The sequence below is a fragment of the Cebus imitator genome, unplaced genomic scaffold, assembly GCF_001604975.1.
Source record: "Cebus imitator isolate Cc_AM_T3 unplaced genomic scaffold, Cebus_imitator-1.0 Scaffold40, whole genome shotgun sequence".
NCBI classification, from domain to species: domain Eukaryota; kingdom Metazoa; phylum Chordata; class Mammalia; order Primates; family Cebidae; genus Cebus; species Cebus imitator.
Window position 1 is genome coordinate 6,861,603 of NW_016107355.1, and position 18,438 is coordinate 6,880,040.

The 18,438-nt window shown below is 37.5% G+C and overlaps 1 protein-coding gene across 1 annotated transcript in view; it reads right to left on the bottom strand.

Moving 5' to 3' along the window:
- RXFP1 (relaxin family peptide receptor 1) overlaps positions 1-9,401 on the bottom strand; it is a 154,821-nt gene extending 145,420 nt beyond the window's left edge. The window contains exon 1 of the mRNA XM_017526017.1: positions 9,090-9,401. Coding sequence (XP_017381506.1) covers positions 9,090-9,138 — 49 coding nt within the window. The 5' untranslated portion in view covers positions 9,139-9,401. The remainder of the gene's footprint in view (positions 1-9,089) is intronic.
- Positions 9,402-18,438: the final 9,037 nt, after the last annotated feature.

Genomic DNA, 18,438 nt, shown 5'->3' on the forward strand with positions numbered 1-18,438 from the left:
ATCACTGCCATGAGACTTCAGACACAGAAAAAAAAAAAGAAAAAAAAACTCTTACAACTTGATAATAACAAACAACTGAATTTCAAGAATGTGAGAAAAAAAAAAAAAAAAAAAAAAAAAAAGACTTGAAGAACAGAAGAGGGTGTGGAGCTTTCAAATTGAATCTCTGCTACATTTACTAGCATAGAAACTTTGAAAAAAGGTGCCCAAGAGCCAGAAGCATTACAAAAGCTTTGTACAGATTTTTCCATTAAAATGGATTTGATAGACAAATGATTTACCGCATTATTTCGGATCACCACTGAAGACGAATGCTCAGTGGTGGAGAAAACATCAACAAACAAAAACAATCCCTCTTTCCAGGGAGCTTAAATTGTTGTGCTGTAAGTTCACAGGATCAGGGGTAAGGAGTGCAATTAGAAGGGCTGAAATAAACATCTAAATTTGACTTTGCTAAACTGGACACCTCTCTTGATCTTAACACAAAGAGGGAGGTTAAACGGAGGTTAAAAAGCTAACAGAAAGCATGACTGATGACATCACTGCGTCTAAGTTTGAAATGTGTGAGAAAGTAGAAACATTTATAAACCATGAGACAATTTTGCAATTTCCAGCAAATCAGCCACAACGGAGAATTTAAAAACGGCAGATCTTCTGGACCATTGAAAGTGAATCAAACAGTTCTAGCCTGCTCTGGGAAAAATCCATTAAAATATCAAAAGGCTGGGGTGAGCAACAGCGGGTGAGAGGAAAAGATAAAAAGAATCAGATGTTTTACGAGTAAAGGTAATGGCAGAGTGGATTGTGCTGTATCTCAGAAGCCAATACCTGAGGCACCTGAGAACAGTTATTTTCATTAATTTATACTTGCAATATGTGACTGGATAAAAGCTTCCAAAAAAGCTTTGTAGGGAAGCTTATCTGATTTCTTTCATTAGATCCAGGCACACACACATCCAAATTTCGTTCAAAATTTGTCATTTCATATCCATTTGCATGTTCTATTTTATAATGTTTTAATTTAAAATCTGTAAAGTAAGATTTATCTATTTAAATGGCTGCAACTACAGAATTTTGCAGGGTCATAACTTGCTTGTACTGTGAGGATCAGGTGTTGGAAACAATGTACACGACCCTGCAAAAATTAGCCAAAAATGTCCATGAATCCAAGTAACTGCAAAATGAGAGAGGGGTATAATCTGCAAATAGTATGTTCAACAGGCAGCTGTTCTCTCTGAAAGTCCTAATTCATGAGGAGGAAGTATTTATTAGGAAATGAAATGAGTAGAAAGAATTTGTGTTGTAAGATTTGGGACCAAGACAGAATTTCTCTTTGTGGCTATTTTGTCAGAAGGTATGGTGAGACTGAAAAATACAGAGAATCATTAAGATAGGAAGAAGAAATTAAGTGCTAAGGGAGAAAGAGGAACTGGTTAATTAGAACTGGAAAGCAGGATCTAGGTTTCTTAGAGGTCACGTAAGGGAATGGTGCCGGGAGTCCACTTGGCACTAAACAGACAATCTGGGGGAGAGAAGCAAAGCAGGATCAAAACCTGGAGTTTGGGAGAGGTGGCTCACGCCTGCAACATCAGCTCTTTGAAAGGCTGAGGTGATGGATGGCTTGAGCCCAGGAGTTTGAGACCAGTCTGGGCAACGTGGTGAGACTCCCATCTCCAAAAAAAAAAAAATACAAAAATTAGCCGGGCGTGGTGGTGTGCATCTGTGGTACCAGCTACTCAGGAAGCTGAGGTGGGAGGATCACTTGAGTCCAGGAGGTTGAGGCTGCAGTGAGCTGTGATCGCACCACTGCATTCCAGCCTGGACCACAGAGCAAAACGCTGTCTCATCATCACAACAACGACAACAACAACCACAACAACAAAACAAACAAAAAAAGAGATCAGATTTTCATGGTGGCAGGTTACGACCACTGTGGGATTCATGTTTTACCATATCAGGAATGAATACCTAGGGGTTAACATACAGTGAGGATGCTCTGTGAGCGCCTTTTCAATCCCCACAAAGTTGAGGGTTGAAACATGTTACTCCATCTCAGGTAACTGTGTGCTGGACTGGAGTGGGAAGGAGGAAAGCAGTAAGTTTATGGCTATTCGACTCCCTATGACCAGAACCTCCATTGTCCCCCTCTCTGAAACCTGCATAGGCAAAACGACAGAAGAGATGCATTTGTTTTTGGTGGGAATGAAGAGGTTATGGAGTGGTGAAGCACACAGGTATTTGGTGCCTACTTTTCCTGTGGCATCCAGTAAAAACAGGGCATCTGTCTGGACACTGGAAGTGTCTGAGGGATTCTGATAGTCTGTAAATTACTCATGAGAAGTTGGCAAAGTTTCTTCTGCTGTGGCAATGCTTAGTCTCATTTTTCATCCTGTGGCACATGAAACCCCCGTCATCTTAGAGAGGTGACCCCCAGGGCTATATTCATGATTTACATGGCCTGTGATGAAAAGGGCTGTATCGTTAGAGAAGATTCTATTGTCTGGGGAATAGGATAGGAGCATGGCCTGGAGAGGAGATAGTAATAGTGAAGACGTCCACTGGGTGTTGACTTACTCTGAGCATTTTCTTTCTTTCTTTCTTTCTTTCTTTTTTTTTTTTCTTTTTTTTTGTTTTTTGCTGAGATAGGGTCTTGCTTTGTTGCCCAGGTTGGAGTGCAGTGGCACCATCTTGGCTCACTGCAACCTCTGCCTCCCAGGCTCAAGTGACCCTCCCACCTCAGCTTCCCAAGTAGCTGGAAGTACAGATACTCATCACCATGGCTGGCTAAATTTTGAATTTTTTGTAGAGATGGGGTCTTGCCATTTTGCCCAGGCTGGTTTTGAACTCCTAGGCTCAAGCAATGCACCTGCCTTGGCTTCCCAAAGTGCTGGGATTACAGGTGTGAGCTGCTGCCCCTGGCGTTACTCTAAGCATTTTAAAAATCCCTTTCATTAAAGTTCCTCTGGGTCTGGCTATAGACATGGTGAAGGGGAAGTGCAATGAGAACCTTTCTCTCCTTGGTTGTGAGAATGATTTAAAGGTTTTTCTATAAGGTAGGTATGTGGAGAAGGATTATACTAGCTTAGTGTATTGGCAAAGGTCATTGAGGCTAGGATTTTGGTAGATAATAAATTTATTTTCATAATCCCATCTAGCTTCTTCCTATTTTAAAGTGATATTTTACCCTTCTGATATTTTAGCCTTTACCTTGCTCGTTTCGTCCTACATATGAAATTGGAGACCCACTTTTAAAAGTGAGTGAAGAATAAGAGAGTTGAAAACTAAGGGGAACACAGCTATATGGCCTTAGTTTCTTTCTATGTGAAAAAAGGGGATGTTGTCCTTTAGAGCTTTATCTTGCCTTCCAATTCAAAAAAGTCTAATTTATGAAACTGAAATTTAAAATGTTACTTGAGCGACATAAGTAGAAACTATCTAAGTAATAGCAATTCACTCGAGGATCAGACTGTGGGAAGTGGAAAAAGAAACTTCATATTCTTTTTCTTCAAATGAATTAGATGAGAACCAAGGGAAAAGATTAGTTGGAGGCAACAACGTAACTGTATTTTTGTTTCGTTTTGTTTTATTTTTGAGAGATGGAGTCTCGCTCTTGTCGCCGTCTGTATTACAGTGACGCAATCTCAGCTCACTGCAACCTCTGCCTCCTGGGTTCAAGCAATTCTCCTGTCTTAACCCCCCGAGTAGCTGGGATTACAGGGGCCCACCACCATAGCTGGCTAATTTTTGTATTCTTAGTAGAGACGGGGTTTTGCCATTTTGGCCAGGCTGGTCTTGAACTCCTGACCTCAAGTGATCCACCCACCTTGGCCTCCCAAAGTGCTGGGATTAGAGGTGTGAGCCACCGCGCCTGGCCAACTATATGTTTTAATGAATGCAATAGCTCATATAACTGTATGGCCTCTTAGTTCAAGGGAATACTCAATCCGCTAATAAAAAAAAATATTTAAAATCTCAACAGCTTTTTTAAAAGGGTGAATCTTACTATTAAAAAATATATTAGATTATCTGCTATTTCATTTGTAGCTAATTATGTGGGTAACATTTTGGTTCAACTGAGCACCTTGTCTAAATGTAGAGCTAGGATTGCATTTGGAAGCAGGAGCTAAGGAGAGAGAGCTGGTTTAACCTGCACTATAGAATGAGAATTTGAGTTCCTGGAGCAATATGGGAGGAGGAGTTGAGGAGGAATGATGGGGAGAGAGAGGTGGAGAGAGTCACTGGCACCATGGCCAGAGGCAAGGGCTCCAGGTGGCCTAGACCAGCTGCTGAAAGTCCCAAGAGTACCATTCCCAAAGATTAATTCTCAGATATCTTTTGAAAATATTGATGATTTCCAAATGGTGTATTTATTGGTATAAAAGATTGAAGAAATAAGGAGACCCAGTTAATTCAGGTAGTATTGAAATAATTATAAAATGAATCTATTTAACAACAAATTGAATAATATCCAGATCGCTATAAAATACAGTTATTTAGTAGGAAAATGCCTATTTCTAACATGAATAACATGACATCTCACTTCACTGTCCCTTTTCCACTTGACATTTATTTTTGTTGTGATAGAGAACAAAACCTAAATTTGAAATATTCACAACTTGCCCCTGCTTATCTCCTAAGAAGGAAAGAGCTTTTGGCTTAGTGTTGGGTCCTTGTTGTTCTGATCAGAGAAATAGATGAAGCTGTAGAATTTTAAAAGTTGAGAGTGCATTGGATCACTACACATAGGCAGGCAATAGAGCTGTTGGGATGGTGGGGCTGATAAAATGTCCAGGAGAAGGGAGACGTGAGCTAATATAGGAATTAAGTCAATATTTATTGGCACTTGCTATATATATAGCTAAGTGTCATGTGTTGCAAACAAAAGTGTTCTATGTATTCAAATTATTTACATGTATATTCTAATTCATCAGTTGTTGGTGTACTCTGAGGAATGTATATAAAGCAGATAGCACCAGCTCATAAGAGGAGATACATAAACTCCTAGCATGGATTTGCTGAATTTGCCTTGGGTGGGGAGGCCCTCACCCTAGGTGGAGGAAGCCCTGGATTTACCAGCTTTGAGACCTTGGGCTGGGCAATATGTCTTTATTTTCTAATATCTAAAATACAGAAAGATCTAACTTGCTTGAAGGTCAGTGAGCTAGATCAGGGGTCTGTTAAGGTCACTCTAAATTCCACGAGATTATAATTTAAGAAAGTGTCAGGATCGAATCATGTTTAGTAGCATAGGCTTTTCAAGAAGATACACTTGGATTCAAGTCTCTTTTGCAACACTTACTAGGAAGTGCTGCCAGGAATGCTACCAGACATTTCTCATTTTCCGTTTCCTATTTTATAAAGCAAGAATATCTCATAGGGTTATTATAGGAATAAAACAAGATCATGATTGTAAAGCACTTGCATTGTTCCTGGCCCATGGAGACCTCTCGATAAATGTGAAATAGAAAAACAACCACACCCACAAGCATAAAGATTGAAATCAAATGGTCTAAATACTTACCGTTTTTCAGACAAAAAGTTAAACCTAACTAGAATACTCAACTCCAGGCATTTTAGTTTAACAAGTTTGTACTAATGTGTGAAATTGTGCTTGAAGGACTAGTTTACAAACATAATAATTTCCCTTTATGTAGATCAGGGTGTATTTGGACAGATTCATTTTTTTCCATTTGAAACTTAATATGATTCAAAATACATAGTAAAAACAATACAAAATTGTCAGCAGCCTCCAAAAGTATAAAGTGGTGGGAAGTTATTTAATTGGTACCATGCATGTAACTCCGGTGACTGATACCTAAGAGTCCTGACTTGACCACTATGCAATCCATGCATGTAATAAAATTGCACTCATGCCCCATAAATTTATACAGATCAAAAAGCCCCAACCCCCAACCAAGGACAAGGTGGAACACAATATACTTCCGCAGTCTGCATATTGGTACATTTATTCTCCCATCTTTTGGAATTGGATAAATATGCCAACATTCTCTTTTTCCATGTACTAACCAAGCTAATGGTCTGTTCTGGCATTGTCTCTTCCTTTTTCCTCCTTCATAGTTACAGAAGAAAATTGCTAAAACTCATGCCAGTGCTGTGATCTAAAGCAAAGGCCAGCTAGGCTGGTAGTCTAGTAAGTGTCTCTAGGAGTCTGAAAGTGAGGACCTTACTAGCTGGGCCAGTCAAGCTTATGTTTGAACACCTTCTATTTCCTATAACTTCACTTGTTCCCTTCTTATCTAAAATATTAAGTAAAAGAATTGTTTTGCTTAGTGATATCATTTAAGTAATCATAAAGCATTTTCTGATAAGAACTTATAATTCAAGTTGTCCTGGGGATTTTTAAACTATGAATTTTGAAATAATTATGTACTTACAAGAAATTGAAAAAAAGTAGTATGGAGAGGTCCCATAAACCTTTCACCCAGCTTTCCTTCATTTTACATAATTATAGGACATTATAAAACAAGAAATTAACATTGGCACAATACAATTAATTAGACTATGTTCAGAAGGATTTTCAAAGAATGAAAAATTCTCAAGGCTAAGAGGAAATATCTTCTAAGTATTCATGTCACCTCTGTTTGTGTGGACCTCAGTTTTTGCACTTGTCTCATTGAATTGAATGAGATCAACTTGCTGTCTTCTCCATTCTATCCCTTCAGAGCAGGGATCATGCTTTCTTTAATAAGACAGGTGAATAAAGCATGGCCGCTGCTCTGGCATTCATAGGTATTTTTGGTTCAAAAGATGACTAATAGTTGCTTACGTCTGTAACAGGCTTTATAGTTTTCAAAGCCCCTTATACACATTATTGCTACTGAAAATTATTATGGATGAGGGGAGAGAGCATGGGCTTTGAAACAATTGAAATCTTGGCATTTATTAGCGCGAGTCTTGTGACAAGATGCTGAATGTCCTGCCTCGTGTGCTTAATTGTATCCACATAATAGAGTTGTTGTGAAGATTCAGGAGGTAATTTTTGTAATAAAGGACTGAACACAGGGGGTCTGAGAGGTAGATAGGATAAAGGATTTGACTGCCATTTCACACATTAAGACTCAGAGGAGGTAAGTCACTTATGAAAACCATAGAACCGGTGCATGGTAGTACAGCTAAGCATCTTAGGTTAGGTGTCTTCCATGATATCACATCGCCTTTCCCGTAACAGGAAAGTAGATATAAAAGCAAAAGATAACAAAGCAAACACACAAATAAGCAACAACCATAGGGGAGTTAGAGGTTTCCGAATTTGTCCTTATGCGTGGCTGTGGATTCTCTTTGGTATGTGCCCAGGAAATTCTCACTTAGGTGGGGCCTGTGTGACGGGCTAAACTCAAGGTGAGCCATGGTGGGTGCTCTTTCAGTGAGTCCCTGCCAAGTGTTCCTCTACCCTGACATGCAGTTAACACCATGTAGCCAGGAACTGGCTTGCCAAACTTTGCAACAAATGTTTATGCCCTCATTTCCTGGGGAAGGCATGAAAGGATGAGAACTTGCAGCTCTCAACTTACACTATACTCCCAAATTTTCTTTTTAATCAAGAGAGAAGTTGAAATTTAAAGAGACAGAGGGTTTTGGCATCGTCATCACCACCATCATTATTTCCTGTCCATGAAAATAATTTGTTAACAAAAGGGTACATGTAAACATGGAATTTTTTCCTAACCTGAAATGACTGGTAACGCAGTGGCCAAAGTTGCTTCCCAACCTGCCCTAAACACCTTTTATATGCCCTTAAATTCTTCATACTAGAAAGACTATTTTGGAAGTATTCCTTTGACTTATTTAATCTGTTCATTTCATTGAAACGGAATAGGGAATAGTAAAATGTGTTATTAATTTTTGAAGCTGTTGGCCACAAATGTCAAAAGCTCTGGTAGTTTGAACACGGAATTATAATTGGAAACATTACATTTTTGGTGATAGTTTGCAACTTATTGTTTTCCCTTCAGTTAAAAAAATCAAGATTAGAGCTGAAGAAAGCCAGGACTAGAACATTTCTCCGGGATTCTGAATAGTTTCTCTGGTTTTGAGGCCATCCTCTAATTTTAACTCATCTCATTTAGATGAGATGGAGTGAGGAAAGGAGGAAAGAAGGAGAAAAAGGAAAATCTAATCACTTTGATACATCAGAATTGGGAGAGTTAGGATTGAAAGTTACCCTGAGACATTTCTTAATAGAAAAGCTCAGAGTTTACAAAACTCAGGCAAACTTTTAGAGACAGAGGAACAATAAAAAGGCTTGTTAAGTTCTAAATTAGTGAAAGCCCACATTCCTGGAATCATAAAGTATTAAAGATACCCAGAAAGTTTTATTCTTGGTTTGGCTTTGACTTTTTCATCATTTATTACCTAAGAAACAAAAGCATTTTATTTCTATCTACATAGTATAATTCAAATGGAGCTTAAAACACAACAACTCTTTCTCTTGAATTTAAAAAAGATTTTCTGAAAAATAAACCATAGCACACATACAGAAAACAAAATTTGTCATTATGGTAAAAATAACATGTCCATTGGAGCTTCTTGTGTGCCTGTGTTCTTCACTGCTTTGTGTTTTGCCTTGTTTTTTTTCAAGGAACAGTAGTAAACTTTGCTAAATAAAAAGAGTTTTATGAATGCATGTCTCTGCTCAGAAGCACACCTCTGATAGCAAATCACCAAGGATAAGGGCGACAAAGCGTTACAACTACACAGAAACTGGCACAAATGTGAAGGCTTTCCTAGGATATTTCAATGAACATATTCCTTGAACACAGTTTCTTTAACAATTACTATCCTTTAAATATTATAATGTTGCTTATCATATCAATTGTATGAATTGGTTATTATGAAGCCTAGGTTTACATGGCATGTTAGTCTTGCTTCACTATTGACTATGGTAAGATGTTACAGTATTTAATACAAGTACCAAATATATACTAAGAAGAACAATTCTGAAGTGAGATTACAATTTTATCAGTAAATGCATTTTATCTTAAAAGCAGAAATATAAGGAATAAACATTTGTGCTGTGGTTATTCCATAAAATACTAAGGCATATAAAATTAGATACTGAGCATACTTACAATATTTTCCAATAATTAAGATGTAGAAGAAGACGGGACCAGGTGCCATTTCCTTTCTCTTAGCAACTGATTAATAAAAGTGAACAAAATTCCGTCTTGGTTTCTGAATCACATACGGCTCACAGTGGTTGTGTGCTATTTCTGTCTGCAATCTTAGAAGCTACAAAGCAGTCCTCCCTCCCTCCACTCCCATTTCCTTTCTCTCTCTCTTTCCATTCCCTCTTTTTTTCTTTCCTCCTTTCTATTCTCGGGATCTCTCCTCCCCGCCCTCCTTCTCTAAGTGTCCTAATCTCCTTCTTTACACACACACACACACACACACACACACAGAGACAAAGCTGAGCGGCAAGAAAAAGTTTCAGAGGACACACAGGCTGTTCTTGTTCACTAAATATCTTGTTTTATGTTCTGCGACAATCTACAAATGAGGGTGTATACGATCACTGAGAAATGTCTGAACTGATCGAAGATATGCTACTAGAAAGAAATCGAGCTAGAGATATCTCATAAGCAAAAACATATCTTTTCCCCTTATGACATAGGACTAGGAAAAGAGCAGAATTACATAGGGCAAAATGCCTTTGTGGCATTAACTATGGGGCAGGCATTAAAGTGTAATTACAGCAATACTTTACAAACTGTTTGAGTTTGGGAAGTCAAACAATAGTATATTGTTGAAAGAAGAATTCAAAAGAATAAAACTATTTAAAATCCTTTTGAACTTGTGAATTTTGCTACAATGGAGACCCTGAGTGTCACTGCATGTCCTGAAGCAAAGCCATCTGGGCTTGAATTGTAGGTCCCCTGTGACTTTAGAGTTATGCAGGTGCCGAGCCTTGGAACAAAATATCTATGCAACAAGGTAGTTGTGATGACCAGCACAGGGCATAGTGAGTGTCTGGTGTAGGTCCTAGTGCAACACAGGTGATTACTAAATGACAGTCATTCATATAATGATGATTTTTATTATTTGACCAGCAGGGAGAAAAGGTATGAAAATGCAATGAACATGTTTGTAGACTGCATTTTCTTTTAACCAGACTGTGTCATTCTTGTTTTGCAACTTGCTAATGAACTTCTGGAACAAATGGGTAGTAGCCCTTTGACAGGAAGAATTTATTTTTGAGGTTAATGCTCCCTATTAGTAGATACACAAGTAGAATCTGTTTGAATTACATATCTGTATGTCATTGACTTCAGTGTAATAAGCCTATTTTTAAATAGGGGCTAAAAGATTCTACTAATACTGTGTCCTCACCCCATAAATATAATTAATTTCATGGAAAAAGAATTTTAATATAGAAATCTTCACAAGTCCTTATTCATTTAGTAGTAGATTTATTTAGTGAAGACATTGTTCTTTTGATGGACATGCTTATGGTTAACTCAATTTAGTACCATGAAATGTTCACTATTTTTAATAATACTTGAAATATTTGAAGACTATTATGTGAGTGGTTCATGGATTTTTTTTTTTAATTTAGAAACAGTATTTTTTTTGAAGGATGCTGTGGAACATGTCAAAGTCGGTATCAGAAGGGGGACCCATAAGAAGTTTCTTAATAGTAAAATTGAAGAACTTGCTTTGGAAATTGTCAATAAAAAGTAAGCTGTTGATACAGAGGTCTTCCAGGTCATTCTGATGTTATTTTACAAACTTCGAAAATTTTGCCTGAGCGTATGTTACAGATACATGCAATTAGTGGGCCAGTAGCCAGGAAGTACTCGTTAACAATGTATTTTTAATCTTCTCAAATTATCAGAGCAAAATTTCAAAAATCGTCTCTCATTTGATTAAGAATCTATTAGGTTTTACTACAATAGATATTTATCTGAAGGAATAGTTTTCAATATTTGTTTTCTCAGGATGTCACTTCTGTCTTATTTTAGGTAAAGGCAGTGAATCTGGCATATTACTTCTATAGAAGTATTTTGGTGGCAAAACCCCAAAAGTGAATATAGCATACCCTGGCCATACATTGTGGCAGGTACAGTTTGTACTATGGGCTGGAGAATTCCTTAGTGTGAGAGACTGTCCTTTACAATGTAGAGTGTTTAGTAGCCTCTGTGGCCTCCACCCATTGGATGCCTATAGCACTCTCCAGTTACAACAATTAAAGGTGTCTCCAGACATTGGCAAATGTTCCTGAATGGGAAATTGCCCCTGGTTGAGAACCACTGCATTGTAGCAAAAGACTCTTCTAAGTAATGTTTAGGTATTATTATTATTTTTTACCAGGTAACTGAAATAGAATTTCTCTTACTTAAGATTTGAATTAAAGTGCATTTTCTCATTCTCTTGTTTTGCAGTTTGAAGACACATATTGAAGAGTTTCAAAAATAAAGAGATGGTGTATGTTCTTGGCCTTCTCTTCCTGCCCACATTGTTCAATTATAAACTTGCACTCTGGGCCCAATAGAATTTGTGATGTCAGTGCCTCCACTTGGCTGAGCATGTCAGGGATTTCTACCCTAGACACAGGTGAATAGAGGCTGACACCCTTTCTTATCTTTGAATCTCTTCTTAAAACCTTATTGAGGCTCTCTGAATAATAACAAAACCATCTATTTGACCAACCAACCTATTAACAAACTAACCTGGTGAGTCAAGCCAAACAAACATTGTTAACCTGCCTGCACTATATAGATTCACGAGAATCTGTGACTTTTCCATCCTACCATGACAGAAGTAAACCACAACTTTTTTCAGCATCATATATTAAAACTGGGTAATTACACTTGAAGGCTTCTGTCCATGTTTCTGAACCTATTCACAATCACCATTTTTAACAGTAGAAGAACCCATTTTATTATGTGTTTTTTTGATTGCAGATCTGGGAAAGCCCCAGTGCAAGAGGCCGGTAAAACCTCAATAAGAGCTTCATCATGTAGAGATATTCAGGTAATAGTAAACCAACTGTACGTTAACAATATTAAGTGAAATCTAAAGGCTAAAATGCATGCTGCCAAACTGTTCATTCTGTGCATCCATTTCTAGTTGACAGTTGTCAGTTGGGCAAGACCATTGAGGAACTCATCACCTCCATGTCACAGCAAAAATACTAGCTGCTTGATTTAGCATTAAGCAATTCTGAAATAAAACGACATTTAGGGAGTGATATCTAGCAAAATGTGCAACTGGGACAGAGCAGTTAGTAGGCGCAGGTATTTCAGAAACTATTTTATGTAAAATCTAAACAGTTTCACTCTAGATGAAAACTGACCAGAAGCTATTGTCATTTTAGCAGAAAATCAACCATTAAATTGCAAGCCAAGTCCCATGTGGATTTTCACATTGCTCTCTATCCTGTTGAGGGATATAATAGGGACATAACAGAATTTAGTGACCTTCTGCAAAATTGATAATGTGAAGAAGAGGAGGGCAGAGTCAACAAGCTCAACACTCTTATCTATCCATCTATATATCATCTTACACAATAAGTGCAAAAAACTCTGGGCAAAGCTTAGTATTAACCTTGTCTTATTTAGTTCCCTTAAACTACTTAATTGAATATATTTAAGCTTTAGGTTCATTCTATCTAGATTGAGCCTACCTTGCTCAAGACTGATGGGATAAAATAAGTGACATAGTCTGTTGATTGGGTCAGTGCGTGGGATCTGGAAATTAACCTTGCTGTTTCATTTCTGGCAACCCATGTGTTCCCTGAGCAGCCATCTTTTCTTCCCTCACAACCTTAATGCGCATGCTTAGTCATTGCGGTTAAGCTTCAGCTACTTCAGATTTCTTGACTGCACTTCAGCCACTCTGCTATGATAGGAGCCTTGCCTGTAAGCCCACTTACTTGCCTGTGATCTAGCCTGCTCTTCACTCCATGGGATCAACCAACAAGATCTGGTGCTCTTTGCCCTAGCCCAATAATCTCAGTGTTCTCCTCTTTGGGCACTATCTCCTGCTGCTGTTGCTTCATGCTTCATTTAAAACTACCTGATTTATACAAGGGGTATTTCCTACATACTGGAAGACAGAATAAATTAGAAAACTAAAAGTGGTTTGTTCCAGGAGTACCAGTAGAACAGTGAGAGTTCTAGTCCCACTTTTGCTCTTAATTAGACATGTAAATGTGCATACTCAATCATAAGTTACTTATTGGTAAGTAACTTAAAAGCTTTAGTCTTGTTACCTCACTAGTAAAACAAATAGTCAATCTTTTAGATGCATTTTAGCCCTGTCATTTTATGAAATATGATACTCTGCTTTAAGATAATTTATGAATTAATTATGGAGACAGAATGCACATAGCTGATTGTCTGAAATATATGTTTTCCTTCACTCTCAATGAATATAAATTGGTGCCATGAACATAACGTATTAAAGGAAATATGAGAGATCATCAGGGAAACTGGTTTGCAGGACCAGGTAGGGTCAAGTATGGAAGATTTCTTAGAGAAGGAAAGCTTTGTTGTGAGTGTGGAAGACAAAGAAAGACAGATTGAGAGAGAGTAATGGAAACAACATTTCGTATCAAAGACAAGTGAGTGCAAATGCTCAGCATGTGCAAATAGCAGGTCTAGATGGGTCTATGGCCAGAAAATAACATCATTGGTATTGGAGAGCTATGGAGTAATTAGTTGTTGGAGAGTGTCAAACATTAGGTTGATTAATTTATTTTTTATTTTAAAATTAAAATTTAAAATCATCGTATGGTAATTGTACATATTTATGTGATGTCTTAATGCTTGTGTACATTTCATAGTGTTCAAAACAGAGTAATTACCTTCTATCACTTTAAACATTTATCATTGCTTTGTGGTGATAGCATTCAAAATCTTCTTGTATCTTCAACTATATCTTTATTTGCTATAGTCACCCTACTGTGTAACAGAAACACCAGAACTTATTCTCCCTGTCTAAATGTAACTTCTTACTTGTCAACCAACATCTTCCCAGCCTCTGGTAACCACTATTTTACTCTCTACTTCTGTGAAACAAGCTTCTTCAGATCCTGCATATGACAATATTATGCAGTGTTTGTCTTTCTGTGTCTGCCTTCTTTCACATGACATAGCGTTCTCCAGCTTCATCCATTTTGCTATAAATGACAGGATTTCCTACTGTTTTATGGCGGAATAGTATTCCATTGTGTCTATATATGTATATACAGTTTTCTTCATTCATCTGTGGATGGGCTTTTAGGTTGAGTCTATACCTTGGCTATTGTGGATGGTACTGAAATAAACATGGAAGAGCAGATACCTCCTTGACATACTGATTTCTTTTCGTTTGGGTATATACCCAGTAATGGGATTGCTGGATCATATGGTAGTTTTATTTTTAATTTTTTGAGGAAACTTCATTCTGTTTTCCACAATAACTGTATAAGAATTCCTTATTTAATTCCATTGACAGGTTCTTGGAAACTGTGACTTTAAGTGAAATGGCAAACTGCATGCCATAGGAAGTTAACTCTTGTTTATATGTCAGTTAGCCTACCATAAAATTGATTCTGTTACACAGTATGTCCTTTAACCTGAAGTCACAGTTTCCAATAACTTATTGATGCTATAACTTATCGAAGTGAGGACTTCCTGTACTAATTTACATTCTCACCACTGGTGCCTAAGGCTTCCCTGTTCTTCAATTTCTGGGCAATGGAGTGATATGATCAAAAAGAGACTAATAAAGAAAACTAGCTTTATGACCATCTGATACAAAAGAGGAGAAAGCGCAGAGACTCTAGGGAAATGAGACTATTGAGTAACAGAAGTCAGTCAGCTATTTGGTTTGTGTGACTGAGAAGGCATGCAAACACAATACATTACCAGAAAGAACATAATCTTAATCATGGTTAATCATGAACACACTGACATTAGAACAGGGATGTCCAATAGAAATACAGTGTGAGCTACAGATGCAATTTAAAGTTTTCTAGAAGCCATACTTAAAAAGTAAAAAGAAACAGGTGAATTAGTTGTAATAATATATTTTATTTAACCCAGGATATGAAAAATATTACCATTGCAACATGCGATCAATATAAAAATTATTAATGAAATATTTTATTACTTTTTAAAAAACCTTTATTTTAGAATGAAGAGGTACATGTGCAGGTTTGTTACAAAGGTATATTGTGTGATGCTAATGTTTGGAGTGGGAATGAATCCTTTGGAAATGTAAATTAGTTCAGCCACTATGGAGAGCAGTTTGGAGATTTCCCAAAGAACTAACAGTTTATTTATTTATTTAACTATGTTCGAAATTCAGTATGTATTTTACCATGCAGCACAATTTGGAGCAGCCACAGTTCAAGAACTCAGTAGCTACATGTGGCTGGTGGTTACCCCATTGGATGGTGCAGCTCTAGAGGATGGGGCAAGGAGTTGCAAGATTCCATCAAGTTATACTTTATCATATTAAAAATAACCATAGGGTGTCCTACATATAAAGATTTATAGAGCTTCTGATGGTCATATAAGAATAATAGTTTCCATATTTAAGCCAAATTTTAATAAAAATCAGAACAGCATAATTAAAAACAATCATAGGGTTACGTTTTATCATATTTTATCATACTAAAAATAGCCATCGGGTATCACACATATAAAGAGTTATAGTCTTTCAGTAGTTTTTAGACCTGATGGTCATTCAAAAATAGTAGTTTCCATAATTAAGTCAAATTTGAATAAAAGCAATGGGGGCAATGTAAGATTATCAAACTTGATTTTGTCAAATAAAAATACTAATAGCAACAATAAAGGTCCTACCATTTATCTTTTACCATCATTTGATAAATGTAAAGACATTTTAATATCACAAAATTAGGAAGCTATAATGTTCAAACACGGTCCTCTAAAGAGAATGTATTTAGTTTCATTACAAATGACTACATTATCCTTATTTTTCTCATTTTATTGCAGTTGAGTAAAAAGTCCCATAGACCCTATCTTTGGACCACAATTTGGGAACCACTGGTCTAGTTAAGGCTTAGGGGCTCCCTGATAGCACAAGTCCTTTAAAATTGTGGTAGGACACCGTAGCTTCCAACAGAACACATTCTGTTAGCCATTAACCAATGTTTTTAGAGTCATGGTCAACGAATCTAGGCATTGTCTTTGTAAATCTCCCTGTTGGCATCTGTTGGAGCTCCTAAGCCTTAGTTTAAAGGCTACTATCTTGGCTTCTGCTTCAAGACAAGGAGAATAATACATGGTTTCATGTGCAGAGCTAATCTGCCACATTCCAGTGATTGACACTTGAAGAAGCGGGGCTTGTTACCTCTATAATTCTGAGGTTGCCCCGTGGGCCATCTTGGATAAAGGCTGGGAAGTAAGGGTTTCCTCATTTCTTTGGCTCCTTCCAGGTAGTGCCAACTGTTGGTTTGGGTACAGAGTTGGGTTTTTGAAATGCTATGAGAAATATCATTTTCTGACCTACGGTGAACTTTGCAGAAGAGGCCTTGATTAATAAAGTTGTGTTCTTCCTTTTGCTTTTAGAAGGTTTATCAGTCAGTACAGGTTAGATGATCTGTGGTAAAAATATAACCACAAAACCTCAGTTGCTTAGGTCAACAGAAATTTATTTCTCATTTTACGTGACCATCCTGGTTATCACAAGTCAGTGAGGGGCTCTGATCACCATAGTCACTCAGGCACCAGGCTGATGGAGATTCCATATTGAAACACACATCCATGACTGTCAAGGTGGGACACAGGAAACATGGTGAATTCTATCTGAAAGGGATCCACAGCATGTCTGCTTACATTTCATTGGCCTAACTTCAAAGTGATAGGGAAAGGACACTCCAACCCAGAACCTGGAAGGAGGAGAGCTAGAAGTGTTTTGATGAACATACTAAGGATAACTTCAGTCTGCCTTTCTGATCTCTGGGCAGAATACATTTACCTCTTTTTCAAGACAACATTTTGTAAGTTACACTTGGTCACAGTGTCAAGCTCACACTTCAGGATCTCTGGGTGATCCATGGTAGGTGGCTCCTACATGACGTCTAGATGTGGATTCTCTTGATTTAATATCTGTGAACTAAAAAGGTAAGCTATCTGCCCCAATATATGCTCCACAAGAATTATAAATAACTGTAATAACATTCTGATTATAAAGGAGAAGCCTAGCAAATCCTGCTGGGTAGAACAAGGTGAGGGTCCTTAACCTGAGGATAGGATATATTCCTTAATTAGGCTCAGAGACTGTTATCTAGCAGGGCTGCCCAATTCATCCTTTATTGTGGTCCTTTGTCTACACTCTGGAAAATCCTTCCTTTGCATTGATTTGAATTGGCCACATGTAAAGTGAACAATTGGAGAATATGCCTCTTTTGGGCAACAGGGTGGGTAAGTACTGAGAAAAAGAAAGACTGGCAAAGGAAAAGACAAATGCCAAGCAAATGGGTCATTAACTGCTGTATGTTGAATGAGAATATTGTCAAGCTTTATGAACTAGTGTATGTGGAGCTTGTGAGGAACGTGAAATGTAACTGCTATGATCACAATAGCCATTAAATAGAAGTATTAAAAAGCAATTATGTAATTAAGTTTATAATTTTCCTTTGTGAAGACAGATCAGTTTTGTCATCTTACTTTCGTCCTGGTGAAATAACACTCTTCAGACTGTGCTACTGAAATAAAAAGGTGTCGGTATAAGAAATCCTAGTTGTGAAAACAAAAATGTGTCTCCTTTTTCTCATTTAATCTTCTTTTAGAATTATTGGAGTTCAAATTGGAGTTCCTGGAATTTCTAAATGATTTCCCAAATAACTGACTATTGGTCATGTTTGCATGTGATGCAACAGTTACAGGGAATTTCTTGGTGATTATATTTTCCAGAGATTAACTAAACACAATACATAATTGGGTCTGGTTGTAAGAACCGAGTGGAGATAGGTTTTAGAAGTTCCTCATTCCTATCATGTTTACTGCTTGCTGTTCACCTTGTGAAATAGGAAGCTGTGTTTTCTCCACAACTTGCCCATCTATAAACATATTCAGTAGTTACATATTTGCTAGGGTCAAATATCTCTGTTGGAACCAAGGGTTGGAGAGGAGGACATAGCAGCTTCAGTCATGATACAGAGGCTGAACCATAGAATAAAGACAAGTAGAATCAGGGTAGTAAAAATTGGAAACATCAAGAATCAACAGGGCATTAACAAAAGCTTAGAAGACTATTGGACATTATTGAGCAATAAAGTGTAAAGAAGGGCGGGTGGGAGGAGTGTGGGTCTCTGGAAGTGGATGCTAAATGGGCTGATTTCGTGTGCCAGACCTCTTGTGTTTGAGACTATTTTAAGCAGCTGATGGGACATTTTAGACATTGTCTGCTATTGTACTGGGTATTATACTGGTACTATACTAGATACCCAGTGATTGTCCTGGA